This window comes from Vipera ursinii (assembly GCF_947247035.1).
Source record: "Vipera ursinii genome assembly, chromosome: 5".
Classification (NCBI taxonomy): Eukaryota; Metazoa; Chordata; class Lepidosauria; order Squamata; family Viperidae; genus Vipera; species Vipera ursinii.
In genome coordinates this window covers 11,286,781-11,311,394 of record NC_139518.1, presented here as the reverse complement: position 1 = coordinate 11,311,394, position 24,614 = coordinate 11,286,781, and the positions used below count along the sequence as shown (strand labels likewise).

Genomic DNA, 24,614 nt, shown 5'->3' with positions numbered 1-24,614 from the left:
GGTCCCTATTTTTCTACTTGCATTTTTACGTGCTTTCGAACTGCTAGGTTGGCAGAAGCTGGAACGAGTAACAGGCGCTCACTCTGTTATGCGGCACTCGGGATTTGACCCGCCAAACTGCCAACCTTCTGATCGACAAGCTCAGCGTCCTAACCCCCTGAGCCACCGCATCCAGATCAATAAGACTAATTACAATGTAGCAATAAACGTTTCTCCATTTCGCCCCCCCCTTATCGCTCCAACCACCCGCACACCTTTCAAAACACCGCGCTTGCGTCACTCAGAGACGCATGCGCTTTGGAAACCGATCGGTGCCTATGATCGGATTTCCCTCACTCCCCCTCTCTCCCCCCCACCCCCGCCTCTCATCCTTCCTTTCCCTCCCTCCCTCCCAACCCCAACCCCGCCCCCGCTCTCGGCCTCTTCTCTTCCCAACGGCCGTCGTCGGGTCTGCATCCGGGGTCGCCTCCTTTCGCTTCCTGTTTGGAGGGGGCGGGGAGGGGCGTCGGCGGGTGTTTTTGTTTGTTTGTAGGGTGGAGCGAAGGCGGAAGGGAGAAAAGAAGAAAAAGGGAGGAGGAGGAGGAGGAAGAGGAGGAGGAGGTGGGAAGAAAAGAAAGGAAAGAAAGAAAAGCGCCCAATGGAAGGCCGAGCCCGCGGCGCTCGTGCGCCCGTCCGTTAAAAAAAAAAAAAAAAGGAGCGCGCGCGCGCGCTCGCTCGCAGTTCTGTCAAACACCGAGGGGAGCGGGTGTCTGTGTGCGCGCGCGCGCGCGCTCCCGCCCGCCCCGCCCCCCCTCCCCACCGACCCGCTGGAACCTTCGGAGGAGGAGGAAGAGCGGGCGACCGCGTCTGAGGGAAGCGGGGCGAGGAGACAGGTTTACCCCCCCCCACACACACACACACACAAACACACCGCCGCTTTCCTCTGAGGGGGGGTTGGATCGACTCCGGTCCACGCGAGGCCGGCCAAGGTGAGTGAAGCGGCGAAGGGATGGTCCGCAGCCGAGAACGGAGGCTTGGCTTGGCGGGCGGAGGCGTCCGCGGTGACGGAAAGGGGGCTTCGGGACTACCGGGTCTCTTCCCCCCACCCCCCCCCGGTCTTCTCTAGGGGCACCAGCGCTTCGGTGGGAGAAGCAGCGGCGCTTTGGGCAACGAATGGCGGGGAGGGGGCGAGAGGTAGCCCAGGCGGGGGCAGCAGGCAGGGAGCCCCGGTGGGTGGGTGGGTGGGTCCCTGCTAAGCTCCAGCAGTCTCCAGCCTCCCTTGCTTAATTCCCCCATATATTTATTATTATTTATTTATTAATTCGGTTTATATACCGCCCTACTCCCAAAGGACTCAGGGCGGTTTTTCAAGGCAAAATTGAAAAACAATCCAATGTAAAATTAAGTTAAGTCTAGCCGCAAAAATTAAAATCACAATTTAAAAACATTAAACCCCTCAGTCCAGACCCAGATATATAAGCTTAGGGCTTTGCCCACCTCTCCGTGGTTCATCTCATTGCCCTCCTTTCGCACCTGCTGAAGTAGGAAAGCTATTTTCAGCCTTTTTTAAAAAAAAAATCTACCTATGGGTCCAACGGGTTACAGGTAGTCCGCGACTTAACAACCGTTCCTTTAGTGACCTTTGTGAAGTTAACAACGGTGCTGAAAAAGTGACATGACCGTTTTGCCAAGTGACATGACCGTTTTGCCACAGACCATTGCAGCATCCCCCATGGTCACATGATTAACATTTGGATGCTTGACAACGGACTCGCATGTATGATGGTTGCAGGATCCCTGGAGTCATGTGATCCCCTTTTGACATCTTTTGAGAAGCAAAGTCAATGAGGAAGCCAGATTCACTTAATTTTTTATTTTATTTTTATTTTAATTCCATTTATATCCCGCCCTTCTCCGAAGACTCAGGGCGGCTTACAAACTTAACAGTAGCCTTCATTCTATGTATATGCCTGCTTATTAGGGCTTTCACACACACCCCAAGCGGCATTATTACAATTGCCCCCAACAATCTGGGTTCTCATTTTACCTACCTCGGAAGGATGGAAGGCTGAGTCAACCTTAATAGCTGTGTTACTAATTTTAAGAACTGCAGTGATTCACTTAACCGATGTGATGAGAAAGTTGTAACATGGGCCAGAGCAAATTTCTCACTTAACAACATAAATTTTGGGCTCAATTGTGGTCGTAAGTTGAGGACTAGCAGTTGGGAAATCTCATCCACACCCCCACACATAAACTCCTGTCCCCAGCTCATCCTTTGTATATTTTATTACATTTTCATTCCATCCTGATTTCAAGATGCTCAGGGTCTTGCTGGCCGCCTTCTTGCAATGTTTCTCTGAAGTAGAACTTTCCTGTGGACTTGTTTGGAAAGGCCTGTAAAAAGGAGCAAGGCTGAGGCTTTCCAAACTTTGTAATACACTACTCCCGCATCCCCCAAAAATGCCAAACAAATTTGTGTGACATTCCTATGAATAATAATAATTTTATTGACTTGCTCTTCAGCAAGAAGCAAACATGCTATTTACTTTTAGGAGTGGTTGTATTTATTGTGTTTATTTCAGTCAATTTATATAGCTGCCCATCTCACAATAGCAACTCTGGCTGGCTAATCTAAAATTAAAATTCAATAGAAAAATAACAGCAATAAATATACAAAGAGCGGTAGCTGAGGGAAACAACAGTTATTATAGTAGCGCAGAGCTCTATACTTCAATAAAAATAGATACCCCAATGCAACTTTCTAAAATAAAAAGAATAAAAATACTGAGCCTCATTATCACATTTCTGCAACTACTGCAAAGAATACAGCACTACACTGTGCTGAAAATGTGCCAATATTTCTTAGAATAGTTGGTTCCGATGTTGCTGGCTGATGACAGTAGATCCTCAAAACCTGAAAATGTATAAACATATGCTGAAATCAGGCTTTTGGCCATTTCATTTATATTAATCCTGTCTGTGAAATATATTAAAACTGTTATAACCCTTAATTTGAGAACTTTTGAGTTATCTATATTTCTTTCAGAGATCTAGTGGTTGTCTGGTTTTTGAAACTCACCACTAGTAATTTTGCATTTCTAGTAATATCTATTTATCTCTCATCAACAGAAATTCATGCTGTTTTGTTTTGTTTTTATTTTTTTGCTTTTTTCCATATCACTGTTTCCCTCCTTGAACAATATTAGAGACAGCTGCTTTAGAAAAGCCAAAATGGCAAGAACTTTCAGGTGAATATGTTTATAATGCAGTAAGTGTTTTTCAAGGGACGCGGTGGCTCAGTGGGTTAGGACGCTGAGCTTGTCGATCAGATGGTCGGCAGTTTGACGGGTCGAATCCCAACTGCCACGTAACAGAGTGAGCGCCTGTTACTCGTCCCAGCTTCTGCCAACCTAGCAGTTCGAAAGCACGTAAAAATGCAAGTAGAAAAATAGGGACCACTACGGTGGGAAGGTAACAGCGTTCCATGCGCCTCTGGCGTCTAGTCATGCCGGCCACATGACCACGGAGACGTCCTCTTCGGCTTTGAAACGGAGATGACCACCGTCCCCTAGAGTCGGAAACAACTAGCACGCATGTGTGGGGGAACCTTTACCTTTAAGTGTTTTTCAGCCTTCCCTAAACAGATCCCTTCAAGATACGTTAACTTTCAACTCCCATAGTACCTGGGTAATATGGCTGCAGACTGGGAATTATGGGAGTTGATCCAGTCACATCCATTATGAAGACTGTCATATTTGGGATTAGAAGATGTTAGTGGAAGATTATGATCCAATAAACATATAGTAGTCAAATTGTAGACACATTAACTCAAGAGTACAGCTTAGTTTTCTACAGGGCTATTACATACTGTGGACATGCCTTCCTTTCGTTTATTCCTCCATGCTCTTCCATATCAGATTTGTGATATTGTTTTATTTGTATTCTGCCTTTATTATTTTTACAAATAACTCAAGGCAGCAAACATATCCAACACTCCACTCCAAATGTGATTGGGGGGGGGCAAATTTCTCAGTCCCTGTTTCTTTACCTATACTCTGCCATGTGATGGTTTCCTTGTTTTCCTGTTTCCTGGATCTCTATTTCTATGGGCAGTTCCTCCCCATTCCTGTTTTTGTACCTTTTCCCCTTCTCTTGGGATTGTCATGTTTATATCCTTTACACACTATCTTTCCTTTTTACAAAAGCAGTTGTAGATGAATAGAATTTTTCCCTATTTTTTTTAGCCATGTGGCATATTTACCTGGCTGCCTAGCTGGTATTGTTGGAGAAAACAGTAAAAACTGGAACATTGCAAATATTGTTTGTTTATAAATACAGTTTTCAATAACAACAATCTGTCCCTTGCCATTTAGAGTGTTCCCATTTGCGTAAACAAACCTGAGTAATCTCAGTCAGACTAGTAGGACAAAAATGTAGTTGATTACACTTTGCTACATTTATTATTGCAGCAGTCTGGAATTCATTCTTGTGATTAACATAAGGCGAGAGGAATATGGTTTCCATAAACAGTGAGACCTGCTGCTTATGTAAACATTGACTTGAAAAAAAACACATTTAGAAAGGCTTTAAAAGGAAGTTATCATGGTATCAAAGGCAAACCTTATCAATGAATGTATTCATAAATAGCTCAGAATCACATTCCTTCCCATGCTTAAATTATATCATTAAATATATCCATGCTACCTGAGAAAACATTGTACCTTTTTATTGTAAGAGCCATGGTGGTGCCGTGGTTAGAATGCAATATTACAGGCTAACTCTGTCCACTGCCAGGAGTTTGATCCTGACTGGCTCAAAGTTGACTCAGCCTTCCATCCTTCCAAGGTCAGTAAAATGAGGCAAATATGCTGACATTTGTAAGCCGCTTAGAGAGGGTTATGAAGCACTATGAAGCAGTATACAAGTCTAACTGCTATTGCTATTGTATTCTGAATATTGACTATTGTTGCATAATTCAGAACCTGGTACTGTAGAGCAGGGGTGTCAAACTGCCGGCCCATGGGCTGGATGTATCATCCAGAAGCCGTGCCCACCCCATTGCCAGCAATGGCAAAAAGGTTCCAATATGTTACACGACGTCACGTGACGTCGCAAGTTTGACATGTCTGCTGTAGAGGAAAATCACTTTACAGTTATTTTGTAGACCTACTTTATATTTTACAAAGCATGATTTGTATATAGATTGTATACTTTATCAGTATATTGTATGCATATTTATTCTCATCCTGAAGTGGAATACTTATAATCAAAATCTGGTCTATTTAATACTACTGCTGTTATCCATATAATACCAGGTATAAAATGCTGTGTTCCCATAATATATAGACTGGTATTGTTTGGCTTACTGTCTTTTTAATGCATATTAATTGTAGATAATATCTTACTTATCACAAAGAACATCACAAATGACTTAATAGAGATAATTCCTAGATGTAAATATTTGATTAACTTCAGGTAGTTCTTGACTTACAATCAGTTGTTTTATGACCGTTCAAAGTTATGACACTCCTCTGCAAAGGTACTTATGGCCTGATTTTGGATTTCTGATTGTTACTACCTCATGGTCACGTGAACGCAATTCAGGCACTTGGAAACCAGCCCACATGTACAACTGTTAGCAGCGTGCCAAGGTCATGTGACTGATTTACAATGTTTTTGCCAATAACTGATACTTATTTCTGGTTTTCAGCAAAAACACCCCATAGCAAACGGTGAGTTCACTTAATGACTACAGCATTTGCTTGACAACTTTGCTGGTTCACTTAACAACTGCCACGACAAAGTTGTAAAATTGGGTTGGTCACTTAGGTAATCAGCTGTAGGACTGTCACAACATACAACTCCATTACTGTTAGAAGTCAGGGACTGCCTGATGACAATACTGTTAAAGTATCTAATGTAAAAACCATAAGAGAAATGAGCTACCTAATCCCAAGCTGAATAGACAACAGCAAAGAATACACTATGTGTCTTCAAAAAGTATAAATTCATATGACTAATTCCAACCCTTTCACACAGCAATGTTTTTACTCCATTTCCAAAATTTTGGAAAGCAGCCTTGCAATCATTTTTACTGCTACCACCCTTGGAATATTTAAAACATACAGATGTCTCTTTGAATCCATTTTTCCTTCAGCTGACGAGTATAATGGCACAAAATTGTCATTTAGTCAGTGCCCTATCTGTTGAGCTACCTCAGCCCTTCCCTTAATACTAATCTCATTATCAGTATGCAACACAAAAAAGAAAATATGTCACACATTTGTTTTCTTCTTTTCTTCCAGAAGACTTGTTCTTATATAGGCTTTGTGGGTTTGGTTTGGTTTTTTTAAAAATAATGTTTTACCAATTTGCTTGGAATCAATATTAATATGTCCAGATTATAATTTCTCAGATCTTCCCAGGTCTCTTTTTAAACAGTGATGGAACACTGGTTGCCCTCTGGTACTGAGCCATACTTGAGAACAAGTTGCAGGGTTGTTTTTTTCTGTGATGCTAGTGAGTTCACATTTGAATTCTTTTAAAAACTGTTAGATGGTTCAGGATTCTATGATTCATGGTTATGTTTGATTGCCCCAAGTCCTAAAACCTAGAGGGAATAATTTGGTACACTGAAAAGAAGAATTAGTACCGTACTGTAGTGAAATATATTTGGTTATCAATGGAGTTTCTTTAGCAGTGTGAGTGAGAGACCTGCATGGTAGTAAATGTATATTTTGAGCAGCAGTGCTAGTTATGTGATACTCATAAATTTATTTCTTAACAGAAAATGTTTTCTTTATTACATATTTCTTGAAACAGGGAAAATTCCAGTGTTAAACTCATGTTCACTCTAGTGTAATAATGCTCTGAAATGTTTAATACATAAGCTCTAAGTATAAATTACATTTTCATCTTAATGAAAAATTTCTAGTGGTCTGAAGACCCGTTCATATGACTTATTATAATATACGGATTGTATTTGATTGTCCTCATATGGAATTATGCTATGGTGGTATTCTGTTAATATTATTTATTCTACAAGCTACATCATATGATTGTTGATTTTAATCCTAAAATCACCAACCAGAATCACAGTTACAAGATGCTGCTATATAAGTTGGCATAATAAATTTTTAAAAAACCAAAGAATTGTTCCTTACATTTTTGAAGTTGGAAAAATTGTGAGCCTGGGAATTATCTTTGTTTCTTTTACCAAATGTTAAGTTGCTTATTTTAAGAACAGCTGTCTTTTCATAAGAGGAACTATAGTTCAGTAAGAGATTAAGTAGAGAGAGTAAGAAAATAATATTACTGATTACATAAATTTCTACAGAGGGAAAATTATCTTGTTACTTAGCCTGAAGTATAGAATAAAAGGTTACAATTGACAGAATAACAGAGTTGGAAGGGACCTTGGAAGTCTTCTAGTCCAACCTCCTTCTTAAGCAGGAGACTCTATACCATTCTGGACAAATGGCTGTCCAGTCTCTTTAAAAACTCCAGTGATAGAGCATCCACAATTTCTGGAGGCAAGCAATTCAACTGATTAATTGTTCTCACTGAAAGGAAATGCCTCCTTAATTCTATGCCGGATCTCTCTTTGATAAGTTTCCATCTGTTGCTTCTTGTCTTGCCCTCAGATGCTATGAAGAATAGGTTGAACCCCTCCTCTCTAACAGCCCCTCAAATATTGGAAGACTGTTATCATGTCACCCTTAGTCCTTCTCTTTATTAGACTAGTGTTCGTCATAACATTTTAGCCTCCAGTCTTCTAATCATCTATGTTGCTTTTCTTTGCACTCTTTCCAGAGGCTCAATATATTTGTTTGTCATAGTGACCAGTATTCCAAGTGTGGTCCTACTAGTGCATTATAAAGAGGTATGAACACTTTGCATGAGCTTGATACTGTCCCTCATTTGATACAACCTAGGATTGCATTGGCTTTTTTGGTAGCTGCAGCACACTGTTGACTCATCCTTAAGCAATTGTTCACTAGGATTCCTAGATCTCTCTCACAGTTACTGCTATTGAACCAGGTACCACTTATTCTACACCTATGCATTTGTTTTTGTTTTGCCTAAACAAATTCTGAATTGCATTTACTTGGATAGGGCCCAGTGTTCAAATCTATCAAGAACCTTCTGAATTTTGAGCCTAACTTTATGAGTGCTGTTTTAATTTTTTTAAAAAATATGTATTTTTGTGTATTTCAAAGATTTTTTTGATTTGTGATTTACAAAAACTAAGCTTGTGCATATTCCTTGCAAATGAGGAGACAATTAGGGCAATTATTGTCTTGATTCTTTGGTGGGTTTATTATAGGTATCTAATTGGCCATTATAAGGATTGATGCTTGGTCTAATCCAGCAGGTTTATCCATCTGTTGGCAGAATTAGTTGAGTCAGTACTTGGAAGTAAATTCTTCTTACATGTTTGTTTTATCTCTAGGCATACTAACAGAAACCTTTTGTTTCAGTGTTTAATATTGTTACCAACAGTTAACTGGTTCCAAAGTAGACATAATTCACCACAGTTGTTAAGTAAACACTGTGGCCATCAAGCAAATGTGCCAGTTGTTAAGCAAATCTGTTATCTGCAATGGGTATTTTTTTGTGGATAATGGAAGTAAATGCTGGTTTCCGGCAGAAAACATTGTAAATTGGACTGACCACGGGACGTTGCAAACAGCCATAGATGTGGGCCCTTGACCAATTGCCCAAAATACAATCACATAACCACGAGAACTTTGAATCCAGGTCATAAATAGCTCCAAGGAGGTCCATCATAACTTCAAACAGTTGCTAAGCGACTGATCATAAGTTGGGGGTTACCTGTAATGTATTAATATTGTACATTGACAATTATCTTTCAGTATAATTACAAATTTACATCTGATCTAGACATAAATAGAAAAAATCAGTTGATTGACTTAATTGATCATTATTCAGAAGTGAGATATCAAGTCACTTTCACAGCAGTAAAAATGCTTGCCTATATGAAATAGCTGCTTCATATGCCAAAGTTTCTGCCTAAAGATCCCAAAGCCCAAAGAACGAAATGTTTTCATTTTTTTTGTTGGGCACCATAGTCCAAAACACAATACAAGAACTGGCAGGATTGCTAGTCTGTTCACTTTTTGGCTTTGCTAATAATCTGTTGCATAGTAACAGTGGCACTATTAGAATCTGGGTGTTCCAAACTATAAAAAGAACTGCATGTTAAAATACCGACAATTCTACAACTAAATCACAACATTATTTCTAAAAATGTACTGTGTTCAAGAAATGATAATGCCTGTAAACATATTTCAGTAAGTATGAAGCAAAACAATTTATTTCACATATTGTAGTAAAATGGAATTGAGTAAGTCCATGTTTACTCAGCATGTTTTCCATGGTAGATTTACATTATATTACATATCAAATACAGATGTATAGTCACCTGGAAACCTAAAGGGCAGATAAGAGTGATGATATTATATCTGAACAATCACCAATTGAATTTTCTTTTTAATTTTTTAAAAAATTGTTGACTTACTAAGTTTTTTCCCCCCAACAAACTACCGTAGGCTTTTCCAGTAAGAAAAATACATTTAAAAAATCTGGATTTTAATAAGCTACATGGGCATTCTTAGAAATAAAAATAAATGATCGCAGCTAGGGAAGATAAAGATAATTTGAGACTAAAAATGGTAGTGTTGTTCAAAATGGTTTATTTTTCAAAGTTCTCTAATCTGAAATTTTGTGAAATGTCCTATGCAGAACTGCTGTTTCTGCACTTTGGAAGTCTTTTGTACTTGCAAAGCAATCATAATAAGCTTTGAAATACCTCAAGAGGCCCATTTTACACTGAAAAATGGCAGCTTTGTACTGCTTGAAATTCCATGCTTGAAACATTTTGAAAAATTGATGGTGAAAGGGTTTTTGAGGGGGCAGGAGCAAAGACTAAAAGTAGTAGCAGGGATCAACTTCACCAGTTTTTGTCAATATTGTTTGGTTCCTTATCATATCATCAAGGCTGCCATTTTCTCAAAATATCAGACATGACCCTAGCTCAAAAAAGTTGGGGATCACTGCTTGAGATACCTTCTTGCAGTGGTAGAGGGGGCTCTAGATAGAAATACAGTGTGGAACCTTCCTTTTTATAAATTTTTGTAAGGAATTATGTTGCATTACAGCATCATAATATAGCATAACATTGTTTTTAGGAAAAAAGGAAGGTATAAAGTTATTAGGAATGAAGGTTGAATAGAGATGATTGGGAATGTTGAGGTTGTATGAACAAGTTCCTGAGTAGCAGCAGCAGTAATAAAGAGGTAGCAAATATATATCAAGTTGGAGCTGGACTGGCAGCCTGTTGCTAGGTAGGAGCCAGGATTTTGGATGCTCATTGAAACTGAAGTGTCTGTAGCTCCTGCAGCAATGTTGGTGACAAGCCTTTCTCCCTCAGAGGTGGAAAATATGGTGGGTGAAGCCGGTGAGGGTTTTTGCAGATTTATTTACCAAGTAGCTTGTCTGAATTGATGTATGGAGAGTGCTAGTGCTAGTTTGGGGGGAGGGGGATGCTGGCTTGGAGCAGTTTGAGCAATAGGAATAGGACTGGGGTGAGCAACATTATAGAATATTAGCCCAAGACTTGTAGCTGTCCTGACGGTGCATGTCAGTTGATGTGGCCACCATAATTTCTCCCTTGCAGTCTGTTAGAGAAGAGGACAGATGGCCATTGGCTATTTAGAACATCAGCTATGATTTGATGCTACCTGAAAAGGTCAGCTTGGGCTGTTGGATGAAGACCATAAGACTAAGTACAATTTGCCTTTATTGATAGAGCTGGATTGGACAGGAGTGGTGGGGGAAGTGGACAGTTTCCAAGTAAAGGAAGAAACTTTGTCCCTTCTCTTTGGTATTGGAACTTGACAACCGGAACAGATGTGGGACATAATCTGAGAATAGGAGACATTAAGATCTGTCTTTTGTTATAGTCAGACCATTTTTCCATTGCTGTGGAGTCTGTCTCCCCCCCCCCCCTTTCAGAAGTACAGATCCAACTGATCTGCTCATCCTAGGGATCTGATACACCTGCTTGGTTTCCAGAGGGGCATCTGGATTGTTTCATTAGCATCTGATGACAGTGTTGCCTGGGGTTACAATTTTCCTAAACTCATTCCACAATTTGACATTGTCGACATAATCAAGGGCCTTTTTGTAATCAATAAAGCATATCCTAACTTTTACCCTTTGGCTTTCTCGGTTTCTCTGTTGGCATCATTGGTGACACTGCTTGCTCCTCAGCCAGTTTGAACACCTGGCATTTTATTTATTTGTTTGCTTATATTTCATAATTCTTAACCACCCATCTCCCTCAGAGAGGAGCTCTGGGTGATGTACAATCTTAGTTTCCGTATAGGGCTGTAGTCTGCAATGGATGATCCTAAACATTACTTTCCTGGTATGCAAAATTAACAATATTGTACCATGGTTTGCACGCTTTGTGAAGTCTCCTTTCTTTGATACTGATATATAAACTAATCTCTTCTGATCTATTGCTTGTCAATTTCTGTAGACATTCCATAAATTCCTGTATTCTTCCAACTTGTAATGATTAGAATGGTACTCTTAATTTCATATTCTAGTACTAGAGGTCCTTATAAATGGAAAATATCTTTTCAACTATTTTGGATGTTAACATTTCTACTGTATAGAATTTATTATCTCTCCATCTTTGATCTTCTTAGAATCGGTTAGAATCTGTCCATTAGCATCCATCAAGAGAGCCAGTTTGGTGTAGTGGTTAAAGCATTAGGCTAGACACCGGGAGACCATGAATTCTAGTCCTGCCTTCCACATGAAAAAAGCAGAGACTTGTCCAGGCAGTCATCAGGATTCAATACTGACTTGAAAGTATGCATGCGTGTGTGCGCACACACACACACACACACACACACACACAACATCCTTTAGCTTATTAATTCAAAGTTAGAACCTCCTTCAGTGTTTGGGGATCCTTTGGAAGACTTTTGTCTTTTTTCAGTCTGTTTCACTCTTCTATGTCTTTATAAATGTCATTGTAATGCTGCTACTTATCTCTTCTAATAGCTCTATGAAGTTTTTAAAGTTCCTTTCAGAGGTCATCATACTTCTTGACCTTTGCTTCTCTTCTTAACAATTTCTGGCCTTTGAGCTGAGATTTATTTTGCGTTTTTGTGTTTCTGTATCGTTTTTTCATGTTCATCCCTAACAACTTACTTTATTTCATTCCACAGTTCTCTGGTTGCCTGTCAGTGAAAACTGGTTGGTTTTCTTCTTCCACTTTAGTTTGTCTTGGAACTTGCACATGAACTGTTCCACTGCCAAATAAATCCTGGTAACCTCTTTGCTATAAAAACTCTGCTTTTCTATTCCACTGTATAGTATAGCAAATTTGATTTCTTTATATTCTTCTCATGATGGTACACGGGGAAGACTGGAAGTATTAGCAATGAAGAAATAATTGGACTGGCAGAAATTAAGTCATCCCCCTGCTTCATTTCCAAAGCCATGCAATCCAACTATGTTTTCCTCTTAACATTTTCAGCGTTGGCATCCCGATCTTCGTCCACAAGCAGCACAACCTGCTTGAGTGTTTGGTTGGACATGATTGAACTTGAAAATCGTCAACTTGTGTTTTTTTCTTCTGATTGGACCATAAATTTGGATAATCACCATATTAATGGGTTTTCCAAGAGGTCAACTGATATTATTCACTCATTGACTGCATGGTATCCAAGTACTGTCTTGCTTTATCTTTCCTGACTATAAAAGCAGTCCTGTTCCTCCTCCTCTTGTGTGTGTGTGTTTGTGTGTGTTCTAAGTAATACCTGTAAATAGTTCTTTCTGGCATTTTCTGACTGAAAGTGTCCAATTCCAGTCCTTTGCAATTTACCAATAGCTGTCAGAATGTGGCCGGTTCATTTCATTTTTCATTATGTTAAACTCTCCTATGTTCATACTTTCAGTGTTTCCATTATAAATCTGTTTTTGTAGCTTTGAAACTTTATTCCCTGCATTGCAACATCAGCAGCCAGAGGCCCTAAAGGCTTTAAACTAACAACTCTGAAAGAGCCTCTGCTCTTCCTCAGTAGTATGTTGAATGCTCTCCAATCTGTGGAGTTCATTGTCCTCTATATCTTCAATCACTTTATATTGTTGGTCCATACAATTTTCTTGATAAAATACAGGAATGGATTACAGATAATCCTTGTTTAGCAATCACAATTAGGAACAGGAATTTGCTCAATAAGTGAAGCAGTTGCTGAGTGAAACTATGACTGTATTTATGATCTTACTCAGCTTTCCTTTGCTTGACAGACCTGCGAAAATTGTAGATGTGATTAGTTATAAAGTTATTTTTTTCATCACCATTGCAATTACAAACAGCCCTTAAACAAGGCAAGATACTAAACAAGGATTACCTGTACCATTACCTTCTCCCACATAGGATAAAACAGTTCCTTTGCCATTCTCACTAAAATGATTTTCCACCGCCAACTTTTTGTATAGCCTCCTGCTTGCTTTATCTGAACAGCTATGGTGATCTTAACATCTTGGATGATCCTGTTGGAATTATATAAACTCCCAGTATTTTTCACTCATCCCTCTCAGGAATTACTCCCCACTTCCACAATAAGACCAGACAGTGGAAGGGATGTTCTTACATAGAAAAAGATCTGGTATTTTCAGCGCATCCTGGAACAGGCTAATTACGATTCCACCTATGATATCTGTCCTGTATGTTGCATGTTCTGTGTTGCTGTCTCTACTGATGTGGGTTATCAATATATTTTTCATTATAGTCTAATTTTGGAATCCTTTTCTGAGCTTCACATAATGTTGCATAATCAAAAAAGTAATATGTTGTTTTGCATGTGCATAGTTTGTATTTTGTAACATGGTGATATTTCATTAAGTAATTTAATATAAAAATATAAATTCTTACATATCAAATTAGTCTTGTGTGTCATTACAGAAGAGACAGTAAGGAAGGGATTACAAATTTTAGGGAGATATGAAAGAAAGATGAAAGTCAGCTCAGTCTCTGAAGTTTGTTTTTTTAAGGAACTTCAGAAAATAGAAGTGATAAGTTATTAAGTATCTTGTAAATGTATATAGACATATATTGATTGGATTCTTAAGGCTGGCCAACTCAAAGAGGACACTGTATATTTAGGATATCAGCTTTAATCAATAACTAATAAATTGGAACAAATATTAATTGTTAATGCAGTTAGGCATAAAGCAGAATCTAAGATTACAAGGGGAAAAAATTATATAATCTTTGTCCCTAAAATCCTTTCCCCATTCTATAGTATATATTTGAATGCAGTATTGCAGGCTAATTCAGTTTACTGCCAGCAGTTCGAACCTGACCAGCTCAAAGTTGACTCAGCCTTCCATCCTTCTGAGGTCAGTAAAATGAGGACCTAGATTGTTGAGGACGATATGCTGACACTGTAAATCACCTCATAAAGCACTGTGAAGCATTATAGAACTCTAAGTGCTATTACTATTACTATTTGAGTCTGTGTAGCTTTCCATGATATAACTTGTTGAAATAATTCTTTTCTCTCCCCCCCCTCTCTTTTTTTCCTAGGGTAGTCATATGATTTGCACATTTACCCTTCAATAGCTATGTTGAATTTGATTATAACTTTAGTGTTTTCAGTAAAAATTCAAACAGTATGATGTCCAAGAGTTGAGAAGAAGTTCATATAAAGATTGTAGAATGTTTCTGGATGATAGAAAAAATCCATTCCTAAATTGCAACATGTGGATAACAGAGAACTTCCCAATAATGTGACCATCATGTGAAGTAGGGAGCTGTATGGTATCTCCCTGTTCCAAAATAATAAGACTTACAGGTACGTTTTTATTTTATTTGCTTGTTTATTTGTCTTGTCATTTCTCTTCAAGCCCACTGGTCTAAGAGTTTATTTATTATTTATTTATTTATTAATTCGGTTTATATACCGCCCTACTCCCAAAGGACTCAGGGCAGTTTACAAGGCAAAATTTAAAAACAATACAATATAAAATTAAAATTAAATTAAGTCTAGCCGCAAAAATTAAAGTCACAATTTAAAAACATTAAACCCCTCAGTCCAGACCAGATAGCTCAAAGAGCCAGGTTTTTAGGTCCCGGCGAAATGAACGAAGGTCAGGGGCAGTCCAGAGTTCCGTTGGCAGTTGATTCCATAGGGCAGGCGCACCCACAGAGAACGCCCTCCCCCTGGGGATCGCCCGTCGGCAATCCTTGACCGGTGGTACCCTGAGTTGATACCCTGACTAACAAGAAGAGTATAGCTGAAGTTTGTATTTGACTTTATTGGGGTAAACATCATTTTTCAATTGGGAGATACGAATTGGGCACAGTCCAATTTTGCCTGTGTTGAATTCAAAATATTTTAATCCTTTGCATTTTTAAAAAAGATCCACTTGTACTTTTATTAGTTAGTGCAGGAAATCTCAAACCTGAATTATCTTGAGACCTGCTCTCCAAAATGTGCTAGAGTGATCAAAGTTTATCTTGAGAGACTTAAACTTAAAAATTCCATGAATGGAGGGGCTGTTAAGTGGATAGGCATGTGCACTATATGTGTGAGAACTCTTCCATGTGTGTATAGCACAAACCAAGTTCTCTCATAGAGCAAAAAACTATGAGTTTAAGAACATGTGCTTTACTACATGCAAATCTAGCAGTTTCCTTGTTACTTTATTAAAATATAATTCAGAGGACCTACTAAGAACTGTATTTACTCTTACATTTGGAATGTGTGGGTTTTTGTTTTTTGAGTAAAGGGGTTTACTTTATTCAAATATGAATGTTCTTATAATTATAACAAAAGAATTAGAAACTGAAACACTACATTTCTATCCAATAATTCAGGTTGCTGATTAGGCTATCATTGGAGGAGGTAATGGATAGGGAGGGGAAAATCTTATCCACTACAACCAAATATATATCATAGTAAACTGGCTGGACTCTTAAGTTTTGTTCCAATATGTTTATGGCCAGAACTGTGTGGCTTTTAACTTCTGATGGAATATCTGTATACCTCTTTCAGCCTTCAGGAAAAGCCTTAAAACCTGGCTATGCTAACTGGCATGGGGTCCACCTCTCCCTTCCAAACCCTTGTGGGGTTTTTTAGCTTGTTTCATTTTTTGAAATTTTAATTCATTGAATTTTATCTAGATGTAAGTCACTCAGTATCAGCTGAACTGTGGGGGAGGAGATAAATTTAATAAATAAATGCATACCTGACACTCTACCTTTCTGTTCTGTTAAACTCTATCTGGCAAATTTGTCAATCTTTGATTGCTGCCATTTCTGTTTCCTATTTTCCATTGGGTAGGTTTTTAGGTCCCTGTTGGCATGGCGAAATACTTTGGTCACTGCAAACATTCTCCTGGTCAAATGTGGTTTGCAGTTTTATTAATTTTCTGATGAGCCGTGGTGGTACAATTAATCTAATTATGAAGACTGGAAGGAAAATTGTCAACAAATCTTGCATTCATTGTTTTAATGCATAATTCGAAAGGTGTGATATGAGATAAAATGTGATTGTGAAACTCACATAAACCTATTTAACTTTACTTAGTCTTTCTTACAGGAGTCTACAATCATAGTTTTTTGATAATAGTCAAAGAAGAGGCCTGACAAAATGCCTCCACGACCATCATCCGGTGAATTATGGGGTATGCACCTAATGCCACCAAAAATACTAGTAGAATGTCTTCTACCTAATGGTATGATAGTGACTTTAGAATGCCTCCGTGAGGCCACCTTGTTAAATATCAAACACGAACTCTTTAAAGAAGCTAGAAAGTACCCTCTCTATCAGCTCCTTCAAGACGAATCGTCTTACATTTTTGTAAGTGTTACTCAAGAAGCGGAAAGAGAAGAATTCTTTGATGAAACCCGGCGATTGTGTGATCTGCGGCTCTTCCAACCTTTTTTAAAAGTTATAGAACCGGTGGGCAACAGAGAAGAGAAAATTCTGAATCGAGAAATTGGTGAGGCTTGCTGTCTTAATTGGTTGCAGCTATATATGATTTATTGCTTACTGCAATTATATATGTGATTTACTGCATGCAATTTAAAGTATTTGTAAAGGAAGGTGTCTCACTTCCCTTCAACCTCAGGGAGAGATGGATGATTCATAAGATAGGCACTGTTAGTTTTCTGGAAATGTGAATGACCTTTCACCTGATTTTAATTGTGTAAGGAGATACATTTCTGCAATATCCTGTATACAAAATAATAATTTAGTACATGTTCTAATGCTTCATCAACTGTGTTGACTGTCAGTCTTCTGGCACAATCTAAGGTGATGCTAATCATTAAATTGCTTGGAGCAAGAATATATAAAGGAAGATTTCCTTTCATATAGAGCTCTCTGTGCATTTATTTGAGGTATTTGTAGTCCTAAGTGGTGGGCGCTTTTATTGTTTATGTTTTTGCTCTTTTTAGTATCTTAAATAATTTTGTAATCTGCCCAGAAAGTACAGTTTTTGGACTAGTTTTAAAATATAATAAATATCCATATAAGAAATTTTAAAAGTTGAGTGATTTAAATCCAGTGTTTTGTTTAGAAGTGTGTTTACTGGCCCTCAAAGTAGAAAAATATGTTTAAATAATAAAGAAATATTGTACAGGTTATGGAACAAACAAATGGGATTTTTGTGATCAACCAGGCTGATAGTCATTTTGTGAATATGCAATTAGCTTACCTCAGTTGCTGTAATTATATGTCTTGAGTCCACACTTCCAAAACTGATGAGCTCAATAGCTCAAAAAGATTATTTTAGTCTGCCAGTAATGAAACAGTCTTTTAACATACAATCAAAACTTAATTTGTCATTCATCATTCCTTGCTTTTATCCTTTCATATGAGCCACCTTTAGAACAACTCAGTGAAATGGTAATTTCTTCCATTTTATTAAGATAAATAGAGGTTTAACTGGAAAGGAAAAGACGGGGGAGGGGAAGTTGGTGCCTCTTGTGACAAAGAAGATTACAGGCAATCCTCAACTTAGGACTAGATTTGGGGCCAGAATTTTGGTTGTAAGTCATTGCAGTTATAAGTCAGGGTGCCCACATGCCTAGACCCAATATTTTGACCATATTTACAGTGGAAATTAAATGAATCACATGGCCATAGGTCTGAATTACATGTTCATTAAGCAAATCACGTGATCACTAAGAGAACCCATTCTCCCAAATGGGCATTTTGCTGCTTACTGGAAGAAAAAGCTCAAATTGTGATCATGTGATTTCTAGACACTGCAGCCAGTCATAAAAGCAAGCTGCTTGTGAAGCATCCAACAAGTGGTCATGTGATAGGGATGTGATGTTTTATGAGCATCTTTTTCCATGACTGTTATAACTTTGAACAGTCGTTAAGTGACAGTTGTAAGTTGAGGACTATCTGCATAATTCAGTAAATAACCATGATATTCTGTGTCTCCAAACAGAAAGAATTTACCCAGGTTTTCTGTCCACATAGTAGCAGGGTTCCATATATTATTAGATCCTCTGAGTGAATTAGAGACAGGATGTCAGTTCTCTGCCAGTTCCAAGTTCCTATGTTAGAGGAAAATTTGCTGATAAGGGAAAAGATAAAATCACTAGAAAAACAACTGAAGAAGCTTCTTGGATGAGAGGCAAAATGTCTTCAAAGGAAAAAAAAACCAAGAAAGTCCAGTTGCCTTTTGAAAATGCACCTTTGGGACAACCATGACCTGGATGTCTGAAAATTTCCGTAGACACTAAAAGAACATCAAATGTATCATATTGGAGTGGTGCCATCACTATTTCTTTATCCCCAAAATAGAACAAATCATACCACTTTTCACTAAATGAACCTGCCATCACCGCAGTCCTGGAGCCATCCCATGTTGAAGGCTTTTAACAAGATGGGTGACTCCAACTCTTACTGCATGTTTTCAGTTTAATATTTTGTTTCAGCCGGGTTTCTGTTGTTTGTTTGACACATCTTGCTTAAAACTGGATTAGCGTGACGAGGGGACACATTTTACATCTAGCTTGTAGTGAAGAACCACCCACAGCTCTTGGGTCACCACCTGGTGGATAGTTGCAACGTGCTTGATATTCAAGCCCAGAGCTGAGCTTTGGCAGATCACTAGCAGGTTTTGGGATGAGATGGTGGAGTCTTGCACTCTGGCACAGTATCAAAGGAGCGTGTTTTTCTTTTTAGGTTTTGCTATTGGCATGCCCGTTTGTGAGTTTGACTTGGTGAAGGATCCAGAAGTTCAGGATTTCAGACGAAACATTCTTAACGTTTGTAAAGAAGCGGTAGAACTACGAGATGCTAATGCACCCCATAGCAGAGCCTTGTATGTCTGTCCCCCAAACATAGAATCATCTGACCTACCAAAGCATATATACAATAAACTTGATAAAGGTAAAGACAATTGCCTTAGTTAATTGTTTTGGCATTCAGGGAAATGGGATGATACTTTTATCAATTTATACTGTACACTTTAAAGCAAACTTTTAACTGTGACCATATTAAAAGATTTTATTTGATTTCGTGTACACAGTTTTTAAACTAATCTATTCAGTACAATTTTTTTGGTGTAACCATTTCTTTTCTACATAAATAGCAATGACAAAGTTTTAGGAAAGTTTTTTTGTTATTTATTGCATAGTAAGCCACCAGTGAATTCAGCTTTTCTTTCCTAAATGGAATTCACATCTTGTAGCAAGATTGTAGATATATTTTGCTTTTGCCTTTCTCGCCCCTCCCACCTCCTCCAGTTTTGGTGTTTAGATATAACATAACATAACATAACATAACAATAAGTTGGAAGGGACCTTGGAGGTCATCTAGTCCAACCCCCTGCTCAGGCAGGAAACCCTATACCATTTCAGACAGATGGCTGTCCAGTCTCTTCTTAAAAACTTACAGCGTTGGAGCATTCACCACTTCTGGAGGCAGGTTGTTCCACTGATTAATTGTTCTAACTGTCAGGAAGTTTCTCCTTAGTTCTAGGTTGCTTCTCTCCTTGACTAGTTTCCATCCGTTGCTTCTTGTCCTGCCTTTGGGCGCTTTGGAGAATAGCTTGACTTCCTCTTCTTTGGGGCAGCCCCTGAGATATTGGGACACTGCTATCATGTCACCCCTAGTTTTTCTCTTCATTAAACTAGACATACCCAATTCCAGCAGCCGTTCCTTATATGTTTTAGCCTCCAGTCCCCCAATCATCTTTGTTGCTCTTCTTTGTACTCTTTCTAGAGTCTCAACATCTTTTTTACATCGTGGTGACCAAAACTGGATGCAGTATTCCAGGTGTGGCCTTACCAAGGCATTGTTGCTAATACAATTTTAAAAAAGGAGAAACCTGACTTGATACAATCAGTTCCTCTTTCCACCAACTGTTCCCAGTCCCAAACTGAATCTTTCTGTTCAGCAACAGCACTTTCCCTCTTTCCTCCTCCCTATGCTGCCTTCAGTTTGTTCCAGAACCAGAAAAGATGCAGCATCTCTGGGTCCTGGGATCCTCTCTCTGGCCTGCTTACTGCTGGTACAGCTGGAAGCTATCCAAGCACGTTCACTGACTTCTGCCTTTCACCCTGCAATATCAGTGTGCCAATTTATAATCCTGTGCTTTACTCACCTTTCTAAAACATAATTGTTACCTTTCTAATGACAAAAAAAAAGATGCATAGTATTTAGTGATTTCTAGGGGACGCGGTGGCTCAGTGGGTTAGGACGCTGAGCTTGTCGATCAGAAGGTCGGCAGTTTGGCGGGTCAAATCTCGAGTGCCGCGTAACAGAGTGAGCACCTGTTACTCATCCCAGCTTCTGCCAACCTAGCAGTTCGAAAGCACGTAAAAAATGCAAGTAGAAAACTAGGGACCACTACGGTGGGAAGGTAACAGCGTTCCGTGCGCCTTTGGCGTCTAGTCATGCCGGCCACGTGACCACAGAGACGCCCTCGGACAAACGCTGGCTCTTCGGCTTTGAAACGGAGATGAGCACCGGCCCCTAGAGTCAGAAACGACTAGCATGCATGTGCAGGGCAACCTTTACCTTTATTTAGTGATTTGGGTCTGTTTATTTTTTTTTTATTTTTTTTTAATTTCAAGATATGTTGAAATAGGGCTGTGGTGGCAAGCCTATGGCACAGGTGGCACGCAGAGCCCTCTCTATGGGCATGGGCACCGTCGCCTCAGTCTTTGGCCTTCACCTGGGTTTTATAAAACCTTTTTGCTTTAGGCCTCTGCCACTGTGTGCAAAAAAAAAGGTTCAATCAATCAATTTAAACTTCTCATGGGGGAAAAAAAGATCTCACAAAGTTGGAATTGATTTATTGAACTTTTTAGTCCCACCCAGTCTGCCATTACCATTGCAGCCACGGCCACCCAATGGGCCACAACCACACAGTGGGCCACGCCCACCTGGCACTCAACGAAACATAAGTGGGTTTTGGGTTGCAGTTTGGGCACTTGGTCTCTAAAAGGTTCGCCATCACTGAAATAGGGTAACATAAAGGGGCCAGAGCTTTCCCCTTCTGTCTGCTGTTGCGTGGTGTGATGCTTATTGCAACCTGAACCGACTTTCTTCTTTTTCAGGTCAAATAATAGTAGTGATTTGGGTTATAGTCTCCCCCAATAATGACAAACAGAAGTACACCTTAAAAATCAATCATGATTATGTGCCAGAACAAGTAATTGCTGAAGCAATCAGGAAAAAAACACGCAGTATGTTGCTATCATCAGAACAGCTAAAACTCTGCGTGTTAGAGTACCAGGGGAAATATATTTTAAAAGTCTGTGGCTGTGATGAGTATTTGTTAGAAAAGCACCCACTGAGTCAGTATAAGGTAAGTGTGTATCGAGTGTTTTTTCCAGAATTAATGTCATTCATCCAAGCTGGAGTTGGGGAATTACGGGGGAAACAGATCTGTGTAAATAAGAAAAATGCAATTGATATAGCATAGTGTAAAATATGATGCTCTGAAGCTATTTTTACGTGTATATTATTTAGTGGGCTTACTGAGAAATTTCAGTTTTGAATATTCCACTTACTTCATATAATGTATTGTTATATAGTGGAAATCAGTCTTCTTGACTCCAGGTCAACCATTTGAAATAAAATGGTAACACTTTATTTAACCTTAGCCTGAGTCTTGCATGTTACCTGCATTCGATTCTGATGTTGTGTTGCCTTTTTGGCCTTAAATAGCAAAATCTTAACCGTGCTGACATTGTGAACTTCTTAGCTAATTAAACATGATTCAGAAGTGGTATGTCCAGGACAGTCATTGTGGTTTTGTTTTATTCTACTTACCTATTTCAGTATATTCGGAGCTGTATCATGCTTGGTCGAATGCCCAATTTGATGCTGATGACTAAAGAGAGTCTCTATGCCCAACTGCCATTGGATACGTTTGCGATGCCATCTTATTCTAGACGTATTTCTACAGCTACTCCTTACATGAATGGGGAAGCTTCTGCCAAATCTCTCTGGGCTATTAAGAGTCATCTCAGAATTAAGATTCTCTGTGCTACTTATGTAAATGTAAATATTCGGGACATTGACAAGGTAGGAGAGGAACTCTGGATGTGCAAGTGTGATAGTTGTGTTCACGATTAGCAACATCAGAATATACCTGATTCTGAACTCTGTGGCATATCTAATAAAAACAATCCAATAAAAAATGGAAGTTGATTAGTAAATGTTCTGATGAGGTTGGCACAGGTACCTCTTACTGAAATTTATGTATTGTAGTTCACCATTTGGATCATTGTAAAATATACTTTGTTGCAAACTTGTTTTTCCTTTGCATACTCAAATTTTGAACTATATCAGAAATATAAAATAAAAGTAATTTTGGTAAATTCTTGTGTTAAAACAGAAAATAACTTTTTATTGGCCTGTATTTGCTAATTCTATTTAATTAAGAGTTGCCCTTAATCGCTTTGAGTTATTTATAAAAATATTACAAGCAGGATACAAATAAACATAAAAAAATATCAGCCAATTGATTGATTTTCTGTGATTGATTTTGCTTTTTTTGAACCAGTGTATACTTTTTTCAGATTTATGTCCGAACTGGTATCTATCATGGAGGAGAGCCTTTATGTGATAACGTGAATACTCAAAGAGTACCTTGCTCCAATCCGAGGTAAATGATATAAATCAGACATGTCAAACACAAGGCCCGGGGGCCAGATCTGGCCCGTGAAGTGGTTTCATGCGGCCCGCGAAGCCATCCTGGAAACAGTGAGGGAACGGCCCCCACTGCCTTGGCCCTGGCCCAGAGACCCTCCTTCTGCCAGAGACCCCCAGATCTGTCCCACTCCTGCCCAGGCCCCCATAGGCACCCTTGATGCGAACGATGTAAAGCTGGCCATGCCCACCCAAGTAGGCCATACGCACTCTAGCCACGCCCACCCAGGCCATACCCACCCGGCCCCCTGAGGGCAACCGCAATGCTGATGCGGCCCTCAATGAAATTGAGTTTGACACCCCTGATATAAATGAAATGAAGAAAAGCAAGCTAACCTTTTATAATAACAGAGCACATCATGAAGATGAAATTGTAGGATGTGTTTACTTGTATCCAAGTGTAGAAGGATACATGGCATCCTGTGGTATGCTACTTTTTCACATAATGAAGAGTCCTGTGTCAACTAACGTTTGTGCTTAGTTTGATATTTTTTTATACAAGCAAATCCAGATGATTAGCTTCAAATTTTCTTTGTTACGAGTATGCGTAGGTAATTTATGCCCTTGCTCATAAACAAGAATGAATTTGTCTTATGACGTTGCATCAGTTAGCAATAGAAATTCTGGTCCCAATTGCCATCAGAAGCTAAGGATTAAATTGTACTGCCCGTGACCATTATCCAGACAGTTTCTTTTCATGTAGTTAATTTCTTTGAACAGGTGTTAGAATGCTTCTTCCTGGGATTATGTAATCCCTACATTATGCTTTGTGCAGGTGCAGTATAGCCAACTCTAAATCTGAAATCTTTCTCCTTTGCTCTCTCTAATTGACATAAATAAGGGGGAAAGTGTTCAGTGCGTACCACACTCAGTTTTTATGATGGCATAGGACATGCTGGCTAGCATTAGCAGAGCTGCATTCAAAATGGAACGAACGTTCAGAATAGCCTTTCCTGCAAATTTGCAGGAATTAAAATTTGCCTTAGGTTTTTAATAACAGGATTAGCTCTTGCTGAAATCAGCTCCTATGCCTCTTTAGGGCTTTCTAGATGACCAGTGATTGTGCTGTACCTGCCCATTAGAATAAATAAGTAAGCTGTTTGAATTTTACCCGGAAAGTTATTGGTAACCGCTAAAAATCTTTGTTGCCCATTTTTTATTTACCATGTCATTGAAAAATATTTGGCCATAAACATATATCTTTCAGATGGAATGAATGGCTGCAGTATGAGATGCCTGTTCTTGATCTTCCACGTGCTGCTCGGCTTTGCCTTTCTATCTGCTCTGTTAAAGGCAGAAAGGGTGCAAAGGAGGTAAAATTCTTCTCATCAACTATTAGAAATGAAGTAGGGCGAACTGATGTTTTAAAAAACATTCTCAACATTTATACTGTCT

General features: G+C 39.0%; 1 protein-coding gene across 3 annotated transcripts in view; it reads left to right on the top strand.

The window, feature by feature from the left end:
• Positions 1-401: 401 nt before the first annotated feature.
• The window catches only part of PIK3CA (phosphatidylinositol-4,5-bisphosphate 3-kinase catalytic subunit alpha), a 41,278-nt gene continuing 17,065 nt past the window's right edge, over positions 402-24,614 (top strand). Inside the window, exons 1-8 of one of the 3 annotated variants that reach the window (XM_083363643.1) lie at positions 402-968; positions 14,615-14,882; positions 16,632-17,034; positions 19,239-19,445; positions 21,620-21,870; positions 22,347-22,592; positions 23,090-23,175; positions 24,427-24,532. In XM_083363643.1, coding sequence (XP_083219769.1) covers positions 16,683-17,034; positions 19,239-19,445; positions 21,620-21,870; positions 22,347-22,592; positions 23,090-23,175; positions 24,427-24,532 — 1,248 coding nt within the window. In that variant the 5' untranslated portion in view covers positions 402-968; positions 14,615-14,882; positions 16,632-16,682. Of the gene's footprint in view, positions 969-5,660; positions 5,715-14,614; positions 14,883-16,619; positions 17,035-19,238; positions 19,446-21,619; positions 21,871-22,346; positions 22,593-23,089; positions 23,176-24,426; positions 24,533-24,614 lie in introns of those variants that run through there. The other 2 variants (XM_083363645.1, XM_083363644.1) reach the window with 2 other exon arrangements.